This window comes from Miniopterus natalensis, chromosome 11 (assembly GCF_054644295.1).
Source record: "Miniopterus natalensis isolate mMinNat1 chromosome 11, mMinNat1.hap1, whole genome shotgun sequence".
Classification (NCBI taxonomy): domain Eukaryota; kingdom Metazoa; phylum Chordata; class Mammalia; order Chiroptera; family Miniopteridae; genus Miniopterus; species Miniopterus natalensis.
The window spans coordinates 6581484-6599513 of NC_142091.1; the positions used below are offsets into that span (position 1 = coordinate 6581484).

General features: G+C 42.7%; 1 protein-coding gene across 2 annotated transcripts in view; it reads right to left on the bottom strand.

The window, feature by feature from the left end:
• UBE4A (ubiquitination factor E4A) overlaps positions 1-18030 on the bottom strand; it is a 49357-nt gene that overhangs the window by 6707 nt on the left and 24620 nt on the right. For both annotated transcript variants that reach the window (XM_016204715.2, XM_016204716.2), the window contains exons 11-16: positions 16019-16323; positions 14659-14791; positions 12852-13039; positions 10527-10627; positions 10301-10414; positions 8702-8876 (exon numbers count right to left, since the gene is read on the bottom strand). In XM_016204715.2, the coding sequence (XP_016060201.1) occupies positions 8702-8876; positions 10301-10414; positions 10527-10627; positions 12852-13039; positions 14659-14791; positions 16019-16323 (1016 nt within the window). The remainder of the gene's footprint in view (positions 1-8701; positions 8877-10300; positions 10415-10526; positions 10628-12851; positions 13040-14658; positions 14792-16018; positions 16324-18030) is intronic.

The window sequence follows — 18030 nt, forward strand, 5'->3', positions numbered from 1 at the left end:
ACTGCAGTAATATTAGAAAATATAGACAGGCAAAAGCAAACAAATAAAATACAAAAACTATCACCCAGAAATACACTTTTATACAGTGTATTATACAGTTAACCCTTGAATAATACCAGTTTGAACTGCATGGGTTCACTTATACACATATTTTTTTCAATAAATACTGTAAATGTCTTTTTCTCTTTATGATTTTTTTTTTTTTTAAATATATCTTTATTGATTTCAGAGAGAGGAAAGGAGAGGGAGAGTTAGCAACATCAATGATGAGAGAGTCATTGATTGAGCCCACAACTGGGCATGTGCCCTGACCAGGAATCGAACCCCGATCGCCTGGATCCTAGGTCCGACCCTCAACCGCTGAGCCATGCCCGGCCGGGCTATGATTTTCTTAATAACATTTTCTTTTCTAGCTTACTTTATTCTAAGAATACAGTATATAATACATATAACTTACAAAATACATGTTAATAGACTATATTATCAGTAAAGCTTGAGTCAATAGTAGGCCATTAGTAGTTAACTTTTGGGGAGTCAAAAGTTATACCTGGGTTTTCAACTGCGCAGAGGTGGGGGTCAGTGTCACTAACCTCCACGTTGTAAAAGTGTCAACTATATACATTTTAATACAACTTTTTTTGTTTGTTTGTTTGCTTATATTCACAGAACCTATCACTAAATCTTTCTAAAACTCTTCACCAGAAATGTAAAACTCTCAATAGGATGATTCCTAGCAGTTCTGCATTTTGGGAAATGTTCTCTCTGGAAGCTTCCATTTCTTACTCTAATCTGGACTCCTTGTTCTACAGGCCTGTTGTGCGGGTCACACGGCTCCTTCTACTGTCACCCTGGGAACTTCCTGCGTGTCTCTTATGTGATTCCACTTTCCTCCTTCTGGGTTTACTCCCTCATTTTGATGGAGTATATATTTTTGTAGCTTTTCAAGAAAGGGGACACTGAAAGTAAATTTCATGCATTCATGTCTGAAAATATCCTTACCCTTTACCCTCTAACAGGAATGATAGTTTGGCTGACTATAGGATTCTAGGCTGAAAAAATGATTTCCTATCAGGAATGTTCCAGCTTCAAATGTCACTGCTGTGAAATTTAAAGACATTTTGATACTTAAACCACTGTATATGACCTGATTTTCTCTCTGGGACCTTTTAGGGTCATCTCTTTACTCTGATTTTCTGAAATGTACAATGATATATCTTAGTGTGGGGTTTTAAAAAAATTCGCTGTGCTGGACACTTGGTGGCTCCTTTCAATTTAGAGGCTTTTACCCTTGGGGATTTTTTCGGCATCATTTCTTTGATAATTTCCTTCCTCCCAATTTCCTCTTTTGAGACTTCCTAGATAGATCCTTTATTTTCTTATCCTTATTTTCATCTTTCTGTTCTGCTTCCCTTTTTTGAATTTATTTTAAATAATTTTTATTTTTCAATTATAGTTGATATACAATATTATATTAGTTCCAGGTGTAGACCCCAGTGATTAGACATTATATAACATACTAAGTGGTCATCCTGATAAATCTAGTACCCATCTGTCACCATACATAGTTATAAGGATACTTACTCTATTCCCTCTGCTGTACTTTACATCCCCGTGACTATTTTGGAACAACCAATTTGTACTCCTTAATACTTTCACCCTTTTCACCCAGCCCCTACACCCCCTCCCATCTGGCAACCATCAAAATGTTCTCTGTATCTGAGTCTGTTTCTGTTGTTTATTTTGTTTTATAGATTTGTTGACAGATATATGTTTGTCATTTTATTGTTCATATTATTGATCTTTTTTCTTCTTATAGTTTACTTTTAAATTTATCTTTATTGTTGAAAGTACCACAGATATCCCTCCTTTTTCCCCATTGACCCCCTCCACCCACATCCACACCCCCCTATTGTCTGTGTCCATGCGTTATGCATATATGCATATAAGTTCTTACATTAATCTCTCCCCCCCCTCCCACCTCCGCCTTCCTACTGAGATCCCTCAGTCTGTTCCATGCTTCTATGTCTCTGGACCTATTTTATTCCTCAGTCTATTTTGTTTATTAGATTCCGCATATGAGTGAGATCATGTGAAACAATCAGGAAGAATCAGAAAACCTGAACAGGCCAATAACAACTGATGAAATCAAGGCAGTAATTTAAAAACTCCCAGCAAACAAAAGCCCTGGTCCAGACAGCTTCACAGGGGAGCTAATTCTTTAAGTTGTAGGGTTAGATAGTTTACTAAAAATGTTTCTTGCTTTTTGAGGTAGGCCTGCAGTGCTATGAATTTCTGCCTTCACTGTGTCCCATAGATTTTGGGTTGTTATGTGTTCATTTTCATTTGTTTCCAGGAAGGTTTTGGTTTCTTTCTTGATCTTATTGGTAACCCATTCATTGTTTAATAACATGTTATTTAGCCTCCATGTGTTTGAATGTTTTTGAGTGTTTTTACTGTAGGTTGATTTCTAATTTCATGCCCTTGTGATCTGAGATGCTTGATATGACTTCAATCCTCTTGAACTTGTAGAGACTTGTTTTGTGTCCTAAAATGTGGTCTATCTTTGAGAATGTCCCATGTGCACTTGAGAGGAATGTATATTCTACAGCTTTGGGGTGAAATGTTCTGTAAATGTCAATTAAATCTATCTGATCTAGTGTGCCATTTAGAGTCACTGTTTCTGTGTTGACTTTTTGTCTGGAAGATCGGTCCAGTGAAATCAGTGGGGTGTTAAAGTCCATGACTATGACTGTATGGCTGTGGATCTCTCCTTTAAAGTCCTTAAGGTTATTATTGATAGGACCTTATTTATTGCCATTTTAATTCTTTATGCCTATGTTTCTCTCTCTATTTCTTCTTCTTATTACAGCAGTCCCTTTAACATTTCCTGCAATGCTGGTTTGGCGGTGATAAACTCCTTTAGCCTTTTTCTGTCTGGGAAGCTCTTTATTTCACCATTTATTTTGAATGATAACCTTGTTGGATACAGTAGTTTTGGTTTCAGATCCTTGTTTTGCATTACCTTGAATACTTCATGCCATTCCCTTCTGGCCTGTAGAGTTTCTGATGAGAAATCAGCTAATAGCCTTATGGGAGCTCCTTTGTAGGTAACAGATTGCTTTTCTCTTGCTGCCTTCAATGTTCTTTGTCTTGAATTTTTGGCATTTTAATTATAATGTGTCTGGGCATGGACCTCTTTGGATTCTTCTTCTTGTTTTTTTTGATTCTTCTTGCTTGGGACTCTGCCTCCTGAACTTGTGTGACTTCTTCCTTCACCAGGCTGGGGAAATTTTCTGCCATTATTTCTTCAAACAGGTTCTCTAACCCTTGCTTACTTTCCACCTCCTCTGGTACTCCTATCATGTGAATATTATTTTGTTTCATGTTGTCCCACAGCTCCCTTAGACTGTCGTCTGTTTTTTGTTTTTTTTTAAAATATATCTTTACTGATTTCAGAGAGAGGAAGAGAGAGAGAGAGTCGTTATTGATCAGCTGCTTTCCTGCACGCCCCCGACCAGGGACCGAGCCTTCAACCTGGGCATGTGCCCCAACCGGGAATCGAACCTCAGTCTCCTGGATCCTAGGCCGATACTCAACCACCAAGCCACACCCAGCTGGGCTGTCATCCTGTTTTTTAACTGTTATTTCTTTTTGTATCTCTGATTTTTTTTTTCTAGCCTGTCTTTTAATTCACTGATCCGATCCTCAGCTTCCTCTAATCCGCTGTTTATTCCTTCTTATGTATTCTTTATTTCTGCTATGTCATTCTTACTTTCCTTCATAGTTTCCATATATTTCTTCATGCTGTTGAGCATCCTTACAATCAGTATTCTGAACTCTGTATTCCATAGATTGCTTCTCTCTACTTCATTTAGCTCTTTTTCTGGAGACTTCTCTTGTTCTTTCATTTGGGGATTGTTTTTGTCTCCCCATTTTGGCTGCCTATTTGAGTTTGTTTCTATGTATTAGGTAGGCCTCCTAGGGCTCTCAGCCTTTTTGGAAGGTCTGTGGTGCAGGGCAATGTCAGAAGCTGTTTGTGACTGGCCTTGAGTAACCCGTTTGGAGCTGTCAACAATCCACAGCTTGAGTTCCCCTCTGTTGGGTCTGGGTGCATTTGGACAGGAGCAAGATGCACACCAAAGTCTGCTTTTCCAAGGCCCAGGCCCAGAAACAGATCAGGCAAAGACTCAAAGTACTCTGAGGTCTGCCTCTGCCTGTAGGCTGATTTATCTGGTTCTCTTCATGAGCCTCAGGCTGCAGAAACTCCACAGGGTAGGGCAGCTGATTGTTATCAGTCTCTTAATGAGCTTCAGGCTCTAGAAACTCCAGGGGGTAGGGCAAGAGGTTTGGAATCTAGAGGTATGCCCTCTGAGCTATATCTCCAGAGCCCGCAACCCTAGGTTCTCCTCACACAGCTCTAGTGCACTCTGCCCTCCCTGTGCTGGAGCCCGAGGTGAGTGGCTGCACATGGAACTCTATGCACTGGCCCTTTAAGAGGGTGTCTGCATTTCCAGCCGTCTCTCCCTGGCAGATAGAAACTCAGCTGCTTTTCACACATTGTTTGCGGGTAGTTTTTATCGCATGCTCTACCACCAGTCAACGTAAAACGTATAAATATGTTTCCTGCATACAATGTGTTCACAGCCATATGTTATGTGGGCAACTTTCTCAGTTCTGATGCTCTTGGCTGGGAAGCCAGCCTGGGAATTAGACCCCAGAGTTCTCAGTGGGAACCCCTCACAGCTGAGATATCCCTCCAGACCTTCAGCTGCTGCCTATGAGAACCCAGCCAGCCCTCTTGCACCTCCAGACTTCCTACCAGTCTCTACGAGGTCTCCACTTTTCCTCCTTGGTAATGAGGGTGCTCTCCAGCTAGTCTTCAGTTGCAGTTGATTATTCAGGATGGTCTTTCTATATTTTAGTTGTAATTCCAGTTTGGTCCCCGAATGTAGCTTCCAATCAGTCCATTGCCATCCTTAATCTTTCTTCTTAAAGAAGACCCTTTAACATTTCCTGTAATAGTGGTTTGATGGTGATGAATTCCTTTAGCTTTTTCTTGTCTGGGAAGCTCTTCATATGTCCTTGGTTTCTAAATGATAGTTTTGCTATGTAGAGTAATCTTTGTTGTAGGTCCTTGCTTTTCATCACTTTGAATAATTCTTGTTTAAAAACAAACCCACAGCCTTGTTGTATTGGTAGGATACTCTAATCAGCTGAGCTACCTGGCCAGAGGAATTTCAATATTTTTTGCCAGTCCCTTCTGGCCTGCAAAGTTTCTGTTGAGAAATCAGCTGACAGTCTCATGGGAGCTCTCTTCTGGTAACTAACTGCTTTTCTATTGCTGCTTTTAAGATTCTCTCTTTGTCATTAAACTTTTGCATTTGAATTGTGATTGTCTTGGTGTGGGCCTCTTTAGGTTCATTTTGTTTGGGACTCTCTGCACTTCCTGGACTTTAATGTCTATTTCCTTCACCAAGTTTTCCATTATTATTTTTTCAAAAATATTTTCAATTTCTTGCTCTCTCTTCTCTTCTCCTTCTGGTATCCCCATCATACAAATGTTGGTATTCTCTAAGTTTCCTAGAAGCTCCTTACACTATCCTAATTTTTTTCCTTTTTGCTGTTCTGATTGGATGATTTTTGCTTCCTTATCTTCCAAACTGCTGTTTTGATTCTCAGCTTCATCTACTCGACTGTTGATTCCCTGTGAATTATTCTTCATTCCAGAAAGTGTACACTTCATTCTGGTTCTTTTCTTTATGGTTTTCATGTCCTTTCTGATGCTGTTGGAGTTCTAAGTTCCTCCACTCTTCCCCTAATTTCATTGAGCATCCTTATAACCCGTGTTTTGAACTCTGCACCTGGTAGGTTGCTTGTCTCCATTTTGTTTAGTTCTTTTTCTGGAGTTTTGTTTTGTTCTTTCATTTGGGACTTGTTTCTTTGTCTCCTCATTTTGGCTACCTCCCTGTGTTTGTTTCTATGTATTAGGTAGAGCTGCTACGTCCCTCAGGCTTGATAGAGTAGCCTCATGTAGTAGGTGTCCTATAGGGTCCAGTGGCACAGACTCCTCTATCACCCAAAGTGGGCACTCAAGGTGTGCCCCCATTGTGGGCTGTGTACATCCTCCTGTTGTAGTTGAGCCTTAACTGCTGTTGGCACGTCAATGGGAGGGATTTACCCCCAGGGTGATTGGCTGCAAGGACTGGCTGCAACCACTGTGGAGGATCAGCTGTGCAGCAGCCAACCCCTGGAGCAGGACTTACTTCAGCGGGGCTCTGCTGCCCGCTGAGTCTATCCCTTCAGTGTGTCACTTGTGGAGGTGGTTGGCTGGTGCTTTGATGTGGTCTGAAGCTCTCCACCAAGTGTGCCAGCTCTGGGACCTACCAGGAGGTGCAGGCCAAAGTCAGCCACCACCTGTGTACTGCCCGGGGCCAACCAGCATGGACTACAAAGTGATCTGCAGATGGTATGAGCTACAAAGTGACCTGCAGATGGTTGCTTCTTATGCTTTGCTGGGAGGTGCCCAGGAGAGAGCAAGCCGTGAACCAAGGCTGGCTGCTGCTACTGCTGGCCTGGGGCAAGTTAGCAAGAAGTATGGGGTATACTGAGGCGAGATACTCCTTGTTTGAGAGATTTTAGGAAAGTCTGAAGGCCATTTGTATGGAAAAGCCACAGGAATCAGCCCAGATAGGCCTACAAGTTGGTGGGATGGGGTCTCAGAGAATCACCAGGGTGGGGTGAACAGTGTTAGCCAGTTGATAGAGACTCAGATATGGCACCCACCTGTCAGCTCTGTGGGAGGGAGGGCTCAACAAAGGAACAATGACCTCTTCCAGCACTTCTCTGGAAGAAAGCTGCCCCTCCAGCTCTTGTCTGGATGCCAGACAGTTCAGTTCCTCCCTAGATGTCCCTGGTGTCTATTAAGCTGCTGCCCCAGTGCTGGAGCTCAGAGAGAGTGAGCCTGAGTAAGTGCATGTGCAGGCCCTTTAGGAGGAACACCTGGGACTTCAGCAGCCTCCATATCACTCAGTCACAATCCATAGTAGTTTTTCCAGCCAGAAGTTATGGGGACTTCTCTTCCTGGCTCTGGCACCCTGGGATGGGGGGCCTTGTGTGGGGCTAGGAACCCTCCCTCCGCAGGGGTGACCTCTGCAGCCAAGATATCCCTCCTGATTTTTTTGCAGGGTTTTAAAAATTCATTTTTAGAGAAAGAGAGAGAGGGAGAGGAAAAGAGATAATACAATAGACTTGAGAGCAAAACATCCATTGGTTGCCTCCTCCATGCCCTGCACCAGGGATTGAACCTGAAATGCAACCATGTTCCCTGGCTGGGAATTGAACCAGCAACCTTTCAGTGCACAGGACAACACCCAACCAACCAAGCCACACTGGCCATGGCTACCTCTTATATTTTACCCACTACATGTCAGTGTGGGTCTAGCCCATTGAACATCTCCATACCTCCTGCCAGTTTCGATGTGGCTTCTTCTTTAAATTCTTAGTTGTATGACTTCCATTCAGCTAGATTTCAGGAGGTTCTCAATGATTTGTTCTGTAGTTTAAATTCTGATCTGAGTCCTTTCTGTTCTGCTTTCATGGAAGAGTTCCTTGAATTTATCTTTGATCCTTCTCTTATCCATCTGAGGTTATAAAGATTTTTATAAAAGTTTTCATCTATTACCCTAGCTGGCTTGGCTTAGTGGTCAGAGCACACAGATGGAAGGGTCCCTGGTTCGATTCCGGCCAAGGACATGTACCTCAGTTGCAGGCTCAATTTCTGGCCTGGCCCCAGTTGAGGCATGTGTGGGAGGCAACCAAATGATGTGTCCCTATCACATGGATGTCTTCCTCTCTCTCTCCCTTTCACTTTCTCTGAAAAGCAATGGAAAACATATCCTGGAAAAAGTTTTCATATATTGCTGTGATCAGTGTGGCTCAGTTGGTTGGGCATTGTCCTGTGCACTGAAAGGTTTAATTCCTGGTCAAGGGCACATGCCTGGGTTGCAGGCTTGATCCCCAGTGTGGGGCATACAGGAGGCAGCCAATCAGTATTTGTCTCTCACATTGATTTTCTCTTCCTTTCTCCCTCTCACTTCCTCTCTCTCTAAAAATCAATAAACTAAAAAAATAGTTTTCATATTAGAAAGATTTCCTCAAATATCTGGTGCTTCTTGGTTGTCATTTGGTGTGTAATCAACATAAAAGTTATTAATAAGTGTTTTAATATTAAGTCTTGCAGTGTGTATTTACGTATAGCACATCTCAATTCAGACTAGCCACATTTTAAATGTTTGATAGCCAGATGTGGCAAGTGGCTACTGCACTGGACAGTGTAGCTGTAGAAGGAATGGAGATAAATGTCTCTGGTTGATCCACAACATTTAACCAGAGTTCCAGAATATTTTTCAGGTTAATAATCCTCCTCTCCACCCCTGATATATTCATGTGGCTAACTTGTCCTCAAGAAAAACTATACCCATTTGTGCTTTCTGGCAGTGATGTGAGGTGGGCCACTTCCTTATTCCCATGTCCACAGGGCAGCATAATTTTCCTGAAGCCTCTCTAGTGATGCATTTCTCTCTCCTGTTGTGGAGAATACTGTCACCAGAGTTTGAATACTCAGTTTCAGCTGGGCTTATCTCTCAAATTAACAGATTTAGACCACTGCACTTTTTGGGAAAGCAGTGCTCTTTGTGCTTACCTGATGTCAGAAAGGCAAGGGTACCGATCGTTTCATTGGACATGATGTTATGGAAACGTGCCAGCTGTCCAAACATCTGCAGGCCAGCTTCCTTCTCTCGGCGGGCTTCTGGAGCCAGACTATCCCATTCACCTCGATCCTTCTCAATCTGTTGGATCTTTATCTTGCTTAAATACTATAGAAACCAGAGGCGGATGTGTCAGAGAAGAAAGGGCAGAGGAAGGGAAGGTCATATTTAAAATCTAGTCTACTATGCTGGGAAAACCAGGGACTACCATAAGGGAAATGAGGCTTTATTTCTCAGCACGGGGCTGAAGCTAAAAAAGAAATTTTGGGGGCAAAAAAAAAAAAAAAAATTGTGGCTGCATATAGTTTTGTTTCAGCCTCGGTAGACTTTTTGGTAATTCCTCTCGAAATATTATAGTCTGTGAAATAGAAAGGAGGGTAAATGGTGTAATATATGAAACCAAGGCAAAGACAAACAGGCCTCAGTGAAAAAAGGGTGAATCCTTCCTGAAAGATAGAAAAAGAGTAAAATCCCAAAAAACTGTTTATCAAAAAACAAAGCTTCATCAAACATGCAAGATGTCGGGAAGGAGAACCATATTTAAAACCCTCTCTCTTGATGCTGTAGAAAACATGTTAAAATTACAGTCCCATGAAAATGCCATCTGTCATTTTTTTGAGTCACACAGCTCCTGCTAGAAGGCTCTGTTTACACATGGGTTGTTCTTGTTTTCTAAGAAAATCTGTCTAAAATCTTATAGGATTATGAAAGAAGCTGGAAAATTTTCTCACAAATGAAATACAAATTGCTGGGAGATTGCTAATCAATACGAGGAGGTCATGGCTACCCATCAGGCTACCCTCATGATTTGCCTGCTACATCTCCTGTTGGGTCCCTGCCCTACTTACATACCTGTTGCAGATATGGGATATTTTTACATGAGCAACAGGCAGCTCCATAGGGATGGTAAAGGATATGACACACTGAAGGAGCTGAGAGGCACCCAGTTCTACATTTTGTGAAACTCTTGTTACTATATAGCTAAAGATTTGGGAGGCAGTGGAGAGATAAGGAGTATAGACGACTTAGTCTTTATATGAAAAAATAACCCAAACTAGTTTTTTTTCAAGCAGTGGTATAAAAATGAGAATCTTTTAGGAGAGAAGGGTGGCATCACTGCCTAGTGAGCCACTGTTGCTAATGTGTTGGGGTAGAAAAGGGTGAAGTGAAAGTCACTGACCAAACGCAAGGTCCTCGCTACTCTTGTAGCACTGGCCTAAGTAGTTCTGCCCATGAACCTTAGTTTGGCCTTATCACGCTTTCTTTTCCACCCACTGCCAAAGTATCATCCCAGTGTGAGGCTTCAATAGGCCTTGATCTTGGCCTCTAATGGACAATACCTCTCAAGCTCTGTAACAGCAAGGCCGGCAGCACACTACTACCACTTGCAAATTACTGGTGTCTAAGACAGTACTAGAAGCACGAGGATAGCAAACATGTTGAAATCACAGTCCCATGAAATTGCCATCTGTGTCATTGATTTCATGGTACAGGAGCAGTTAATCTGTTTTTTTCTTTTCTTCTTTTTTTACCTGTATGGCTTCATCCAAAAGGAAGATGGCATCGTTCATTAGCAGGTTAAGAAAGCGGAGAAAAAGTGGGGGGTTCATGGCTTCCAAATTCTTAGAGGCATAGTCCGCCAAGTCCTGTAAGGCCCAGGCCAAGAGAAAACCAGTTTAGTTCTGAACTGCAGCTTTCTGGGGCTTATCTGTAGTGAAACTCTGACAGCTCAGTTTGGTTTCACCGAAACACTCTCACCTTAATGCTCTCTCGATAGGTGTCTGTTCCCCACATGTACCTCAGGATGGGGTACATGGGACGGCGGTAATTGAACTTCTGTTCAAATTGATGGGGGTCTCCTAGGGTAAGGTAAGAGCAAAATCACATGCAAGGGTGGTGCCATTAGAGGAGGAGCAAGAGCTTATGTCTACATGTAGCCAGTTTCCTTTATTCTGAACGTGTCGAGGCCTCTGACAAAATCTGCCTCAGGGGTTTATAAAGGCCTCGAGTTGTGGCCAAGTGTTTGCTTCTTTCCTTACTGACAAACAAAAGGATACCTTACACAGAAAAGAACAAGGACCACACTATACAATAAGAGCCAAGGGAAACAAATGCTTCCACATCAAATGCAGAGTATTGATCAGCCTCGGATGAGGCTTTGACTGTGGCAGAGGCAGCCACGTGCGGACAGGGATAAGTAATCCCTGCTCTTCACAGGTAACATGCCAGCTGTGCAGCTAGCTGGTTCTTGACTACTCTGAAAAATCAGATTAGGAGCTAAAAACCTGAGGCTTATATTGCTTTCAACATAGCAAAAGTACCGCTGGAGCACTACAGGTTGGGCCAGATAATAAAGGAAGAGCACAGGATATGGAGTTGGATGCCCAGGTGTTCCTTCTGCTCCATAATGCAAGTCTCTTAACCTTTCGCAACTTCCACTTCCTCAGAAATAAGACGGGAATTATAATATATCCTCTATCAAAGGGTTGTAATGGTCATATAAAGAGATAACTGCAGCTATTGTGCAACTTCTTATGTACTATGAAGATTTACATGCACTCTCTCACTCATCACTTCAACCTATTTTACAGATGAGGAAATCAAGGCTCAGGTGAGCAAGTGACAAACGCAAAATCCAAATATGGAAAGGGAGTCAATAAAATGTTAAGTATCTTTTTCTGAAGTACTGTCTAACAACTATGCTGTGCACCTGAAACTAATATAAAATAATATCGAATGTAAACTGTAATTGAAAAATAAAATTAAAAAAATAATGAATATATTTATCATTGGGTAGTAGGCCATCCCCTTTAAAAGGGATCTTGCAGTCGGCCAGGCGCGGCTCAGCGGTTGCGCATCGACCTAAGATCCAGGCGATCGGGGTTTGATTCCTGGTCAGGGCACATGCCCAGGTTGCGGGCTCAATACCCAGTCAGGGAGGAAGCTGATCAATGACTCTCTCATCACTGATGTTTCTCTCTCTGAAATAAATAAAAATATATTTTTTAAAAAAAGGGGATCTTGCACTAGCTGGTGTGCCTCGGTTGGTTGGAGTGCTGTCCCATACACTAAAAGGTTGTGGGTTTGATTCCTGATCAGGGCACATACCTAGGTTGCTGGTTTGGTCCCTGGTTGGGGCATGTACAAGAGGCAACCAGTTGATGTTTCTCTCTCACACAGATGTTTCTCTGTCTCTCTCTCTCTCCGTTCCTCTCTCTAAAATAAAAACACACATCCTTGGGTGAGGATTAAAAAAATAACAAAAAAACCCCAAAGGGGTTTTAAATAACTGCTTAACATCCTGTTTACTGCTTGAGATGGGGTATTGTTTACTCAAACATAGCACCTTAGGGTTAGATCTCAAAAGGTGAAGAGAGAAAGGGAATGTTGCCTGCTGTTTTTTTTTTTTAAATGTCTTTACTGACTTCAGAGAGGAAGGGAGAGAGAGAGAGAAACATCACTGATGAGTCATTGATCGGCTGACTCCTGCACGCCCCCTACTGGGGATCGAGCCTGCAACCCGGGCATGTGCCCTGACTGGGAATCAAACCTCGATCTCCGGGATCAAAAGTCAATGGTCAACCACTGAGCCATGTGGGCCAGGTGCCTGCTGTTATTCTTATCTAACAATTTGACTGTGAGAGTTAGACAATAGGGATAAAGACTATCCCAACCAGCGCACTGTGTCATTATCCACTATTCTGAAATTTTGAGGCAGAGAAAATACAGACTCAGGTTTTAATTGGACAGCCTAATTTGCTTGAGTATGATCTGATCAAACAATATAATAAAGTTGGTAAGAATGTTTTTTTTTTAGGTGAGACAGACCTGAGCCTACCACTTAGTTGTAAGACAGACAAGTATTTTAATCTTTTTGAGGATCCATATCTTCATATGTAAAATGAGGACAATACAATAAAACTTTCCAGATGGTGACAATTAATGAAACAATATAAGCACTTAGCATCAAGGTGGCACATGGTAGGAATTCAATAAATGAGGATGACATTTTTCTGATATTCAAATACTGATCAAGCTATGAAACTGCACACATACCAGCTTTTCAGTTCTAGAGTGCTTTACCTGTAAACTCAATGTCCACAAAGACCTTGATTAGCGCTTCTGCAAGGTGGGCTGCGTAGGGAAAGCTGCAGAACACACGTTTCCGATGGAACACACTGGATACCAAGGGATTGGGGGTCTGATCCAGGTGGGGCATCACTGCTTCCAACACCTCTGCCAATTTGGCCCTTAGGTGGGGATTCTTCATCCTGCAAGTAGGGCAGAAAGCAAGCTAAGTTGGTAGATTTTTCTAAGTATTTTCTTTTATTTGATGAAGACTGCAGTTTAGTACTTAAACCTGAAGTTAATGGGTGACCATTGTACCCTTCGTAACTGAAGACAGATATGCATCTGTAAAGAAAACTAGAAGAGACTGGGACGAAGAGGCAGTGTGAGCCCGGCAGCTGCAGGAAGGTGTGCACGTCTGTCTTAGCCGGGGGGCGAGCAAGTTACCATTTCCTTACTGACCTGAACCCTCAGTGTTTTTTCTGATAACCCCGTCAGCAGTTGCTTTCACTGTATCTACTTAAATACAAAAAAAGCAGCCTCATAGTAAAATCACATTTCCCAGAAGCATCGTACATAATGCACTCAGATCACAGACTGCTTTTCCCTCATCTCTCCCCGTGAATGTGCAGGTGTTTCAGTCTCTCGTTTCTTCTTTTATGCCAGATAAGGCTGTTTGAAAACTATTTCATTATCTTCATCATCATTCATTTCAGCCATTTACATTTCTGTTTATCCAAAAGTACTGGTGTACACACTGGTGTGGGGCCCTAGCTATCCAGTCTGCTCAGGAGGGTTAGGAGAGACTGAAACTGCTTAGATAAAGTGGCTTGGCCCAGCCTCCAAAGACCATGCCAAAAGCATCCAAGCCAAGGACTGAAATTTTATGGCTAGTCTCCACGGGAGCCAAAACATCCTTATCCCAGCACTATGGGGCAAAAAGAGGATTCTGCAGTTTTAAGTCTGTCACTTCTGGGGGATAATGCAGGGGACACCGTTCAACTTTTGAGGCCGTAGCTTACCATGTGTGAGGGTGAGCACTTAACGTTTAACCATTCTGTGCACTTCTCTACGATAATGCATTTCTTACTCTTACTATTCCGGCTGTCCCATCTGGGACAGACTTGCCTTTCCAAGCGTTTGGGAAGCAAGGGCCAGGATGATTACTCTATATTACTCACAGTGCATACAACATGCACCTAATAAATATTTGCTGGCTTGTTTTCTCATTAGATCTGCTCAGCTCAGGGAAGGATTGGCTTTTACCTACTTCTCACTGACATGGCTCCAGGGATTGTGGATCACTTTCTTTGTGTAGCAAATCTTCCTTTACGTACACATTGTTTATTTCCTTTGGCCTAGGCACCAGAAAAATCAGAGACGCCTCTCTACAGGTCAGAGTATCTCCCTTTGGGAAAGAGGACCAGAGGCTACGAATGAGAGACTTGAAATCAGGAAGCATTCACCTAAGTTTACTGCTCATCCAACTCAGGATTCCAAGAGCAAACTGTATCATACAATTATTAAAAGATCATTAGCACCTGGCTGCCACTGGCAAAGCTTTTCCATGAAGGTAACATTTTAACCAGGGGCAGCAGTGGAAGTCCTATCAGGTACCTGATATGCAAGCTCAAGTTCTCTGTGGGCAAAGTCCTCTGCCTCCCCAGAGTGGCATTTTTGGCTACCCATAAGGATGGACAGGGGGTCGATAATGTTAACACAACTTCCAAAGGCAACTCTGATCAGCCTTGTTTGTTTCTTGGTTTAGTCTTCTGAATGTTTTATAGCTCTAAACAGTGACAGCTCAGCTTTAGTACTTCACCTTTCTATGCTGCCAGTGAAAATGGTGATAAAGTGAAGGACATGTTCCAGGGAATCTGCTGATGTCTCTAAGACGTCATCGGCAAAGCGGCGGAGGAAAATCAGGAAATCGCCCAGGTTATCTGCAAAAAATTCTGGGGGGGAAAATCAGTGGCATTAGCCAAATGTCTGACTTTCTGTACATACAAATTCTACACTGTACTTAATGAAGGTTAACAAAACCCAAATGTCTTGTAGGTACAAGGAATGGTGATAAGTTAATAAATGTAGACTCTCCTTTAAATGTGTCAATTTAAATTTTTATCCAAGAGTCGTAGAGACACAAAAATACTGTTAATACACCAGCGAAGTTTAAGAAAGTCCACACTCAAGGTCAACTGTGCACTAACAACCCTCAGAGATATGAGGAATCTTGAATAAAGATTTGTTAGGTGACTGTGGTCACCAATCTCCAGGTTGGTTCTCACCTCCTGGTATTCACGCCCTTGTGTGTCCCGCCCCATATTCCTCCTGGGTGGAAGATGCACCCTGAGGCATACACCACTGATGGCGTGTCATTCTCATGACTAGGTTATAAAAGTCAACAGCTCCCATTTGGGTCACTTGTTCTGGGGGGAGCCAGCTGCCATGTCATGAGTAGTACTAAGGAGGGGCCTGTGTGGTCTAGAAAAGAGGCCAGCATGCAACAGCCACATGAGTTCTGCCAACAGCCACATGACTAGGCTTGTAAGCAGATCCTTCAGCCCTGGTCAAGCCTTCAGATTCCTATGGCCCTGGCTGACAGCTTGGCTAAAACCTCATGAGAGACCCAGAGTCAGAACCAGGCAGCTAAGCTGCTCCTGGATTCCCAGAGAATCCGTGTGAAACAATGTTTGCTGTTTTAAAGCTTCTGTGTTCTGGGGTAATTTGTTACTCAGCAATAGATGGCTAATATAGTTATCAAGAACATATAATCTGATTTTGATGCACAATACCTGTCAACCACTCAGGACATACACACACACACACACAAGCTCCCTTCTCAGTTAACCAAGAGATGATTTTCCCCCCTAAAGAATAGCACAGGGCGAGTTAGATACATTTTGAAGTTGATAGAAACTAACAGCTCAGAACACCTTGACTGCCCTTAGTCATTAGAAGACTGCTTTCTGATATGCAGAGCAGTGAGGACACAGGGCTGAGTACATAGCTGTCAGCTCCCCTATACTTTGACCAGTAGGTGTTATCTGCAAGTATGAGTAGTTTGTCCAGAAACAGCTGCATATAACTAAGGAAGGGTATTTTGAGGATGAGACTTCCACAGCGACCCAATTAAACTTAGGTGGCTCTGAACAGAAAGTTCCCAGGGGAAGCCTGCTTACCTGGCACGTAAGCCAAGGAGCTGCAGCCAGCCGGCAGAGGGAAAGTGAGCTCTAGCGGCTGTGAGCCCTCATTGCCTATGGCCAGCTGAACAAGTAGAACAGCCATAGACACCTGCAAATTTAGGCAGTTTTGTAGCATCTGTGGCTCAGTCATGGCAGTCTTGGTAGAAAGATAGATGGTCATTAGTCGTTCAAACTGCTCACGCAGGTTGTCAGCAGCAGGGCTAGAGCTTTGCTGAGCATCCCGCCAGGCGACCTGCAGCCGATGCAGATTTTGGTTGATTTTTACCATCTGATCATGCAACCTGCTCCCAAGAAAGCAGAAGAGATTGGGTCAGGAGGCACATATTATAGGGATAGTTGAGTACAGACCATTCCAGAAATACAAATCCTTATTTATTCTAGTATCTGTTTTAGGATGTAGGGAGCTGCAATTACGATAATACAGAAGGCACTCATGAAAGTTATTGAGAAGACAGAGGCAGGGGGCATAGCACTGGGAAAATGTTACCAAGTATTCAACATAATTACAGGTAATTACAAATAGTAGGCAGGGTGTAGACTGGGCTGTTATTATGTCAAATAAATAACTATTAAGCAAAATACAAGCAGCCCAGCAGGAGAGTCTGACAACACACAAGTGCAATGATTGTACTTAGATGTGGTTTCATGGACAGTCTTTCCATGGTTAGAAGAGAATTAAAGCCCTGGCCGGCGTGGCTCAGTGGTTAAGAGTGTCAGTCTCTGCACTGGAGGGTCGAAAAGTTTGATCCCCGAACCCAGTCTGGGCTCATGTGGGAGGCAACCAATCGATGTCTCTCTCTCTCACATAGATGTTTCTCTCCTCCCCCCATCCACTCTCTCTAAAAATCAATGGAAAAAATATCTTCACTCGTCAGATGAGGGTGACAGGAGGACCCTACGTCAGTGACGCCCACATGAGCGAGCAGCCACCAGGATGCAATGTACGAGCAGCAGCTTCCAGCCTTCCGCGGCTCAATATAAAATTATTTCTCAGAGGGTCAGCCAAATGTTCTCTAACGAAAAGAAGACCCATAATTCAACGTTACAGAGTCTTCTCTATGTGTATAGTCCAAAATCATCTCGTTTGGCCCTTAGATAACGGCCAAGCTATGCAGCCTATAGTGGGAAATTAGATGACATCATTTTTGTGTTTGAATCTAGGAGGTTAAACAGGTCAAACATACTGAACTGTTATCTACTGTCTCACTGAAAATGTCAGTGACTCCCTAGGACACTGCTGGTGGGAATGCAGACTGGTGCAGCCACTATGGAAAACAGTGTGGAGGTTCCTCAAAAAAATTAAAAATGGAGCTGCCTTTTGACCCAGTGATCCCACTTCTAGGAATATATCCTAAGAACCTGAAACACTAATCAGAAAGAATATATGCACCGCGATGTTCATAGCAGCACAGTTTACAATAGCTAAGATCTGGAAACACCTCAAGTGCCCATCAGTAGATGAGTGGATAAAAGCTGTGGGATAAAAGCTGTGTATTCACACCATGGAATACTACACAGCTGTTAAGAAGATGGACCTCGTACCCTTTGGGACAGTATGGATGGAACTGGAGAATATTATGCTAAGCGAAATAAGCCAGGCAGAGACAGACAAACATCACATGATCTCACTTATATGTGGAATCTAAAGAACTTAATAAACTGATGAACAGAACAGATTCAATGACATGGAAGCATGGATCAGACTGACGAATCTGAGGGATGGAGGAGAGCGGGTGGGTGGAGGGGGAGAGAGTAACCAAAGAATTTATATGCATATATGCACAACCCAAGGACACAAACAACGGTGTGGAGAGGGACTGGGGAGGGGGGTGGGACGGGGTGGAATGGGTCACTGGAGAGAAAAGGGGACATCTGTAATATTTTAAACAAAAAACAAACAAAAAAATGTCAATGACAGAGATAGAAAAACTCTAATAAAAATATAATTTCATTTTTTGAGAAATTTGCCTTTTTGAAAAATGCTCTGT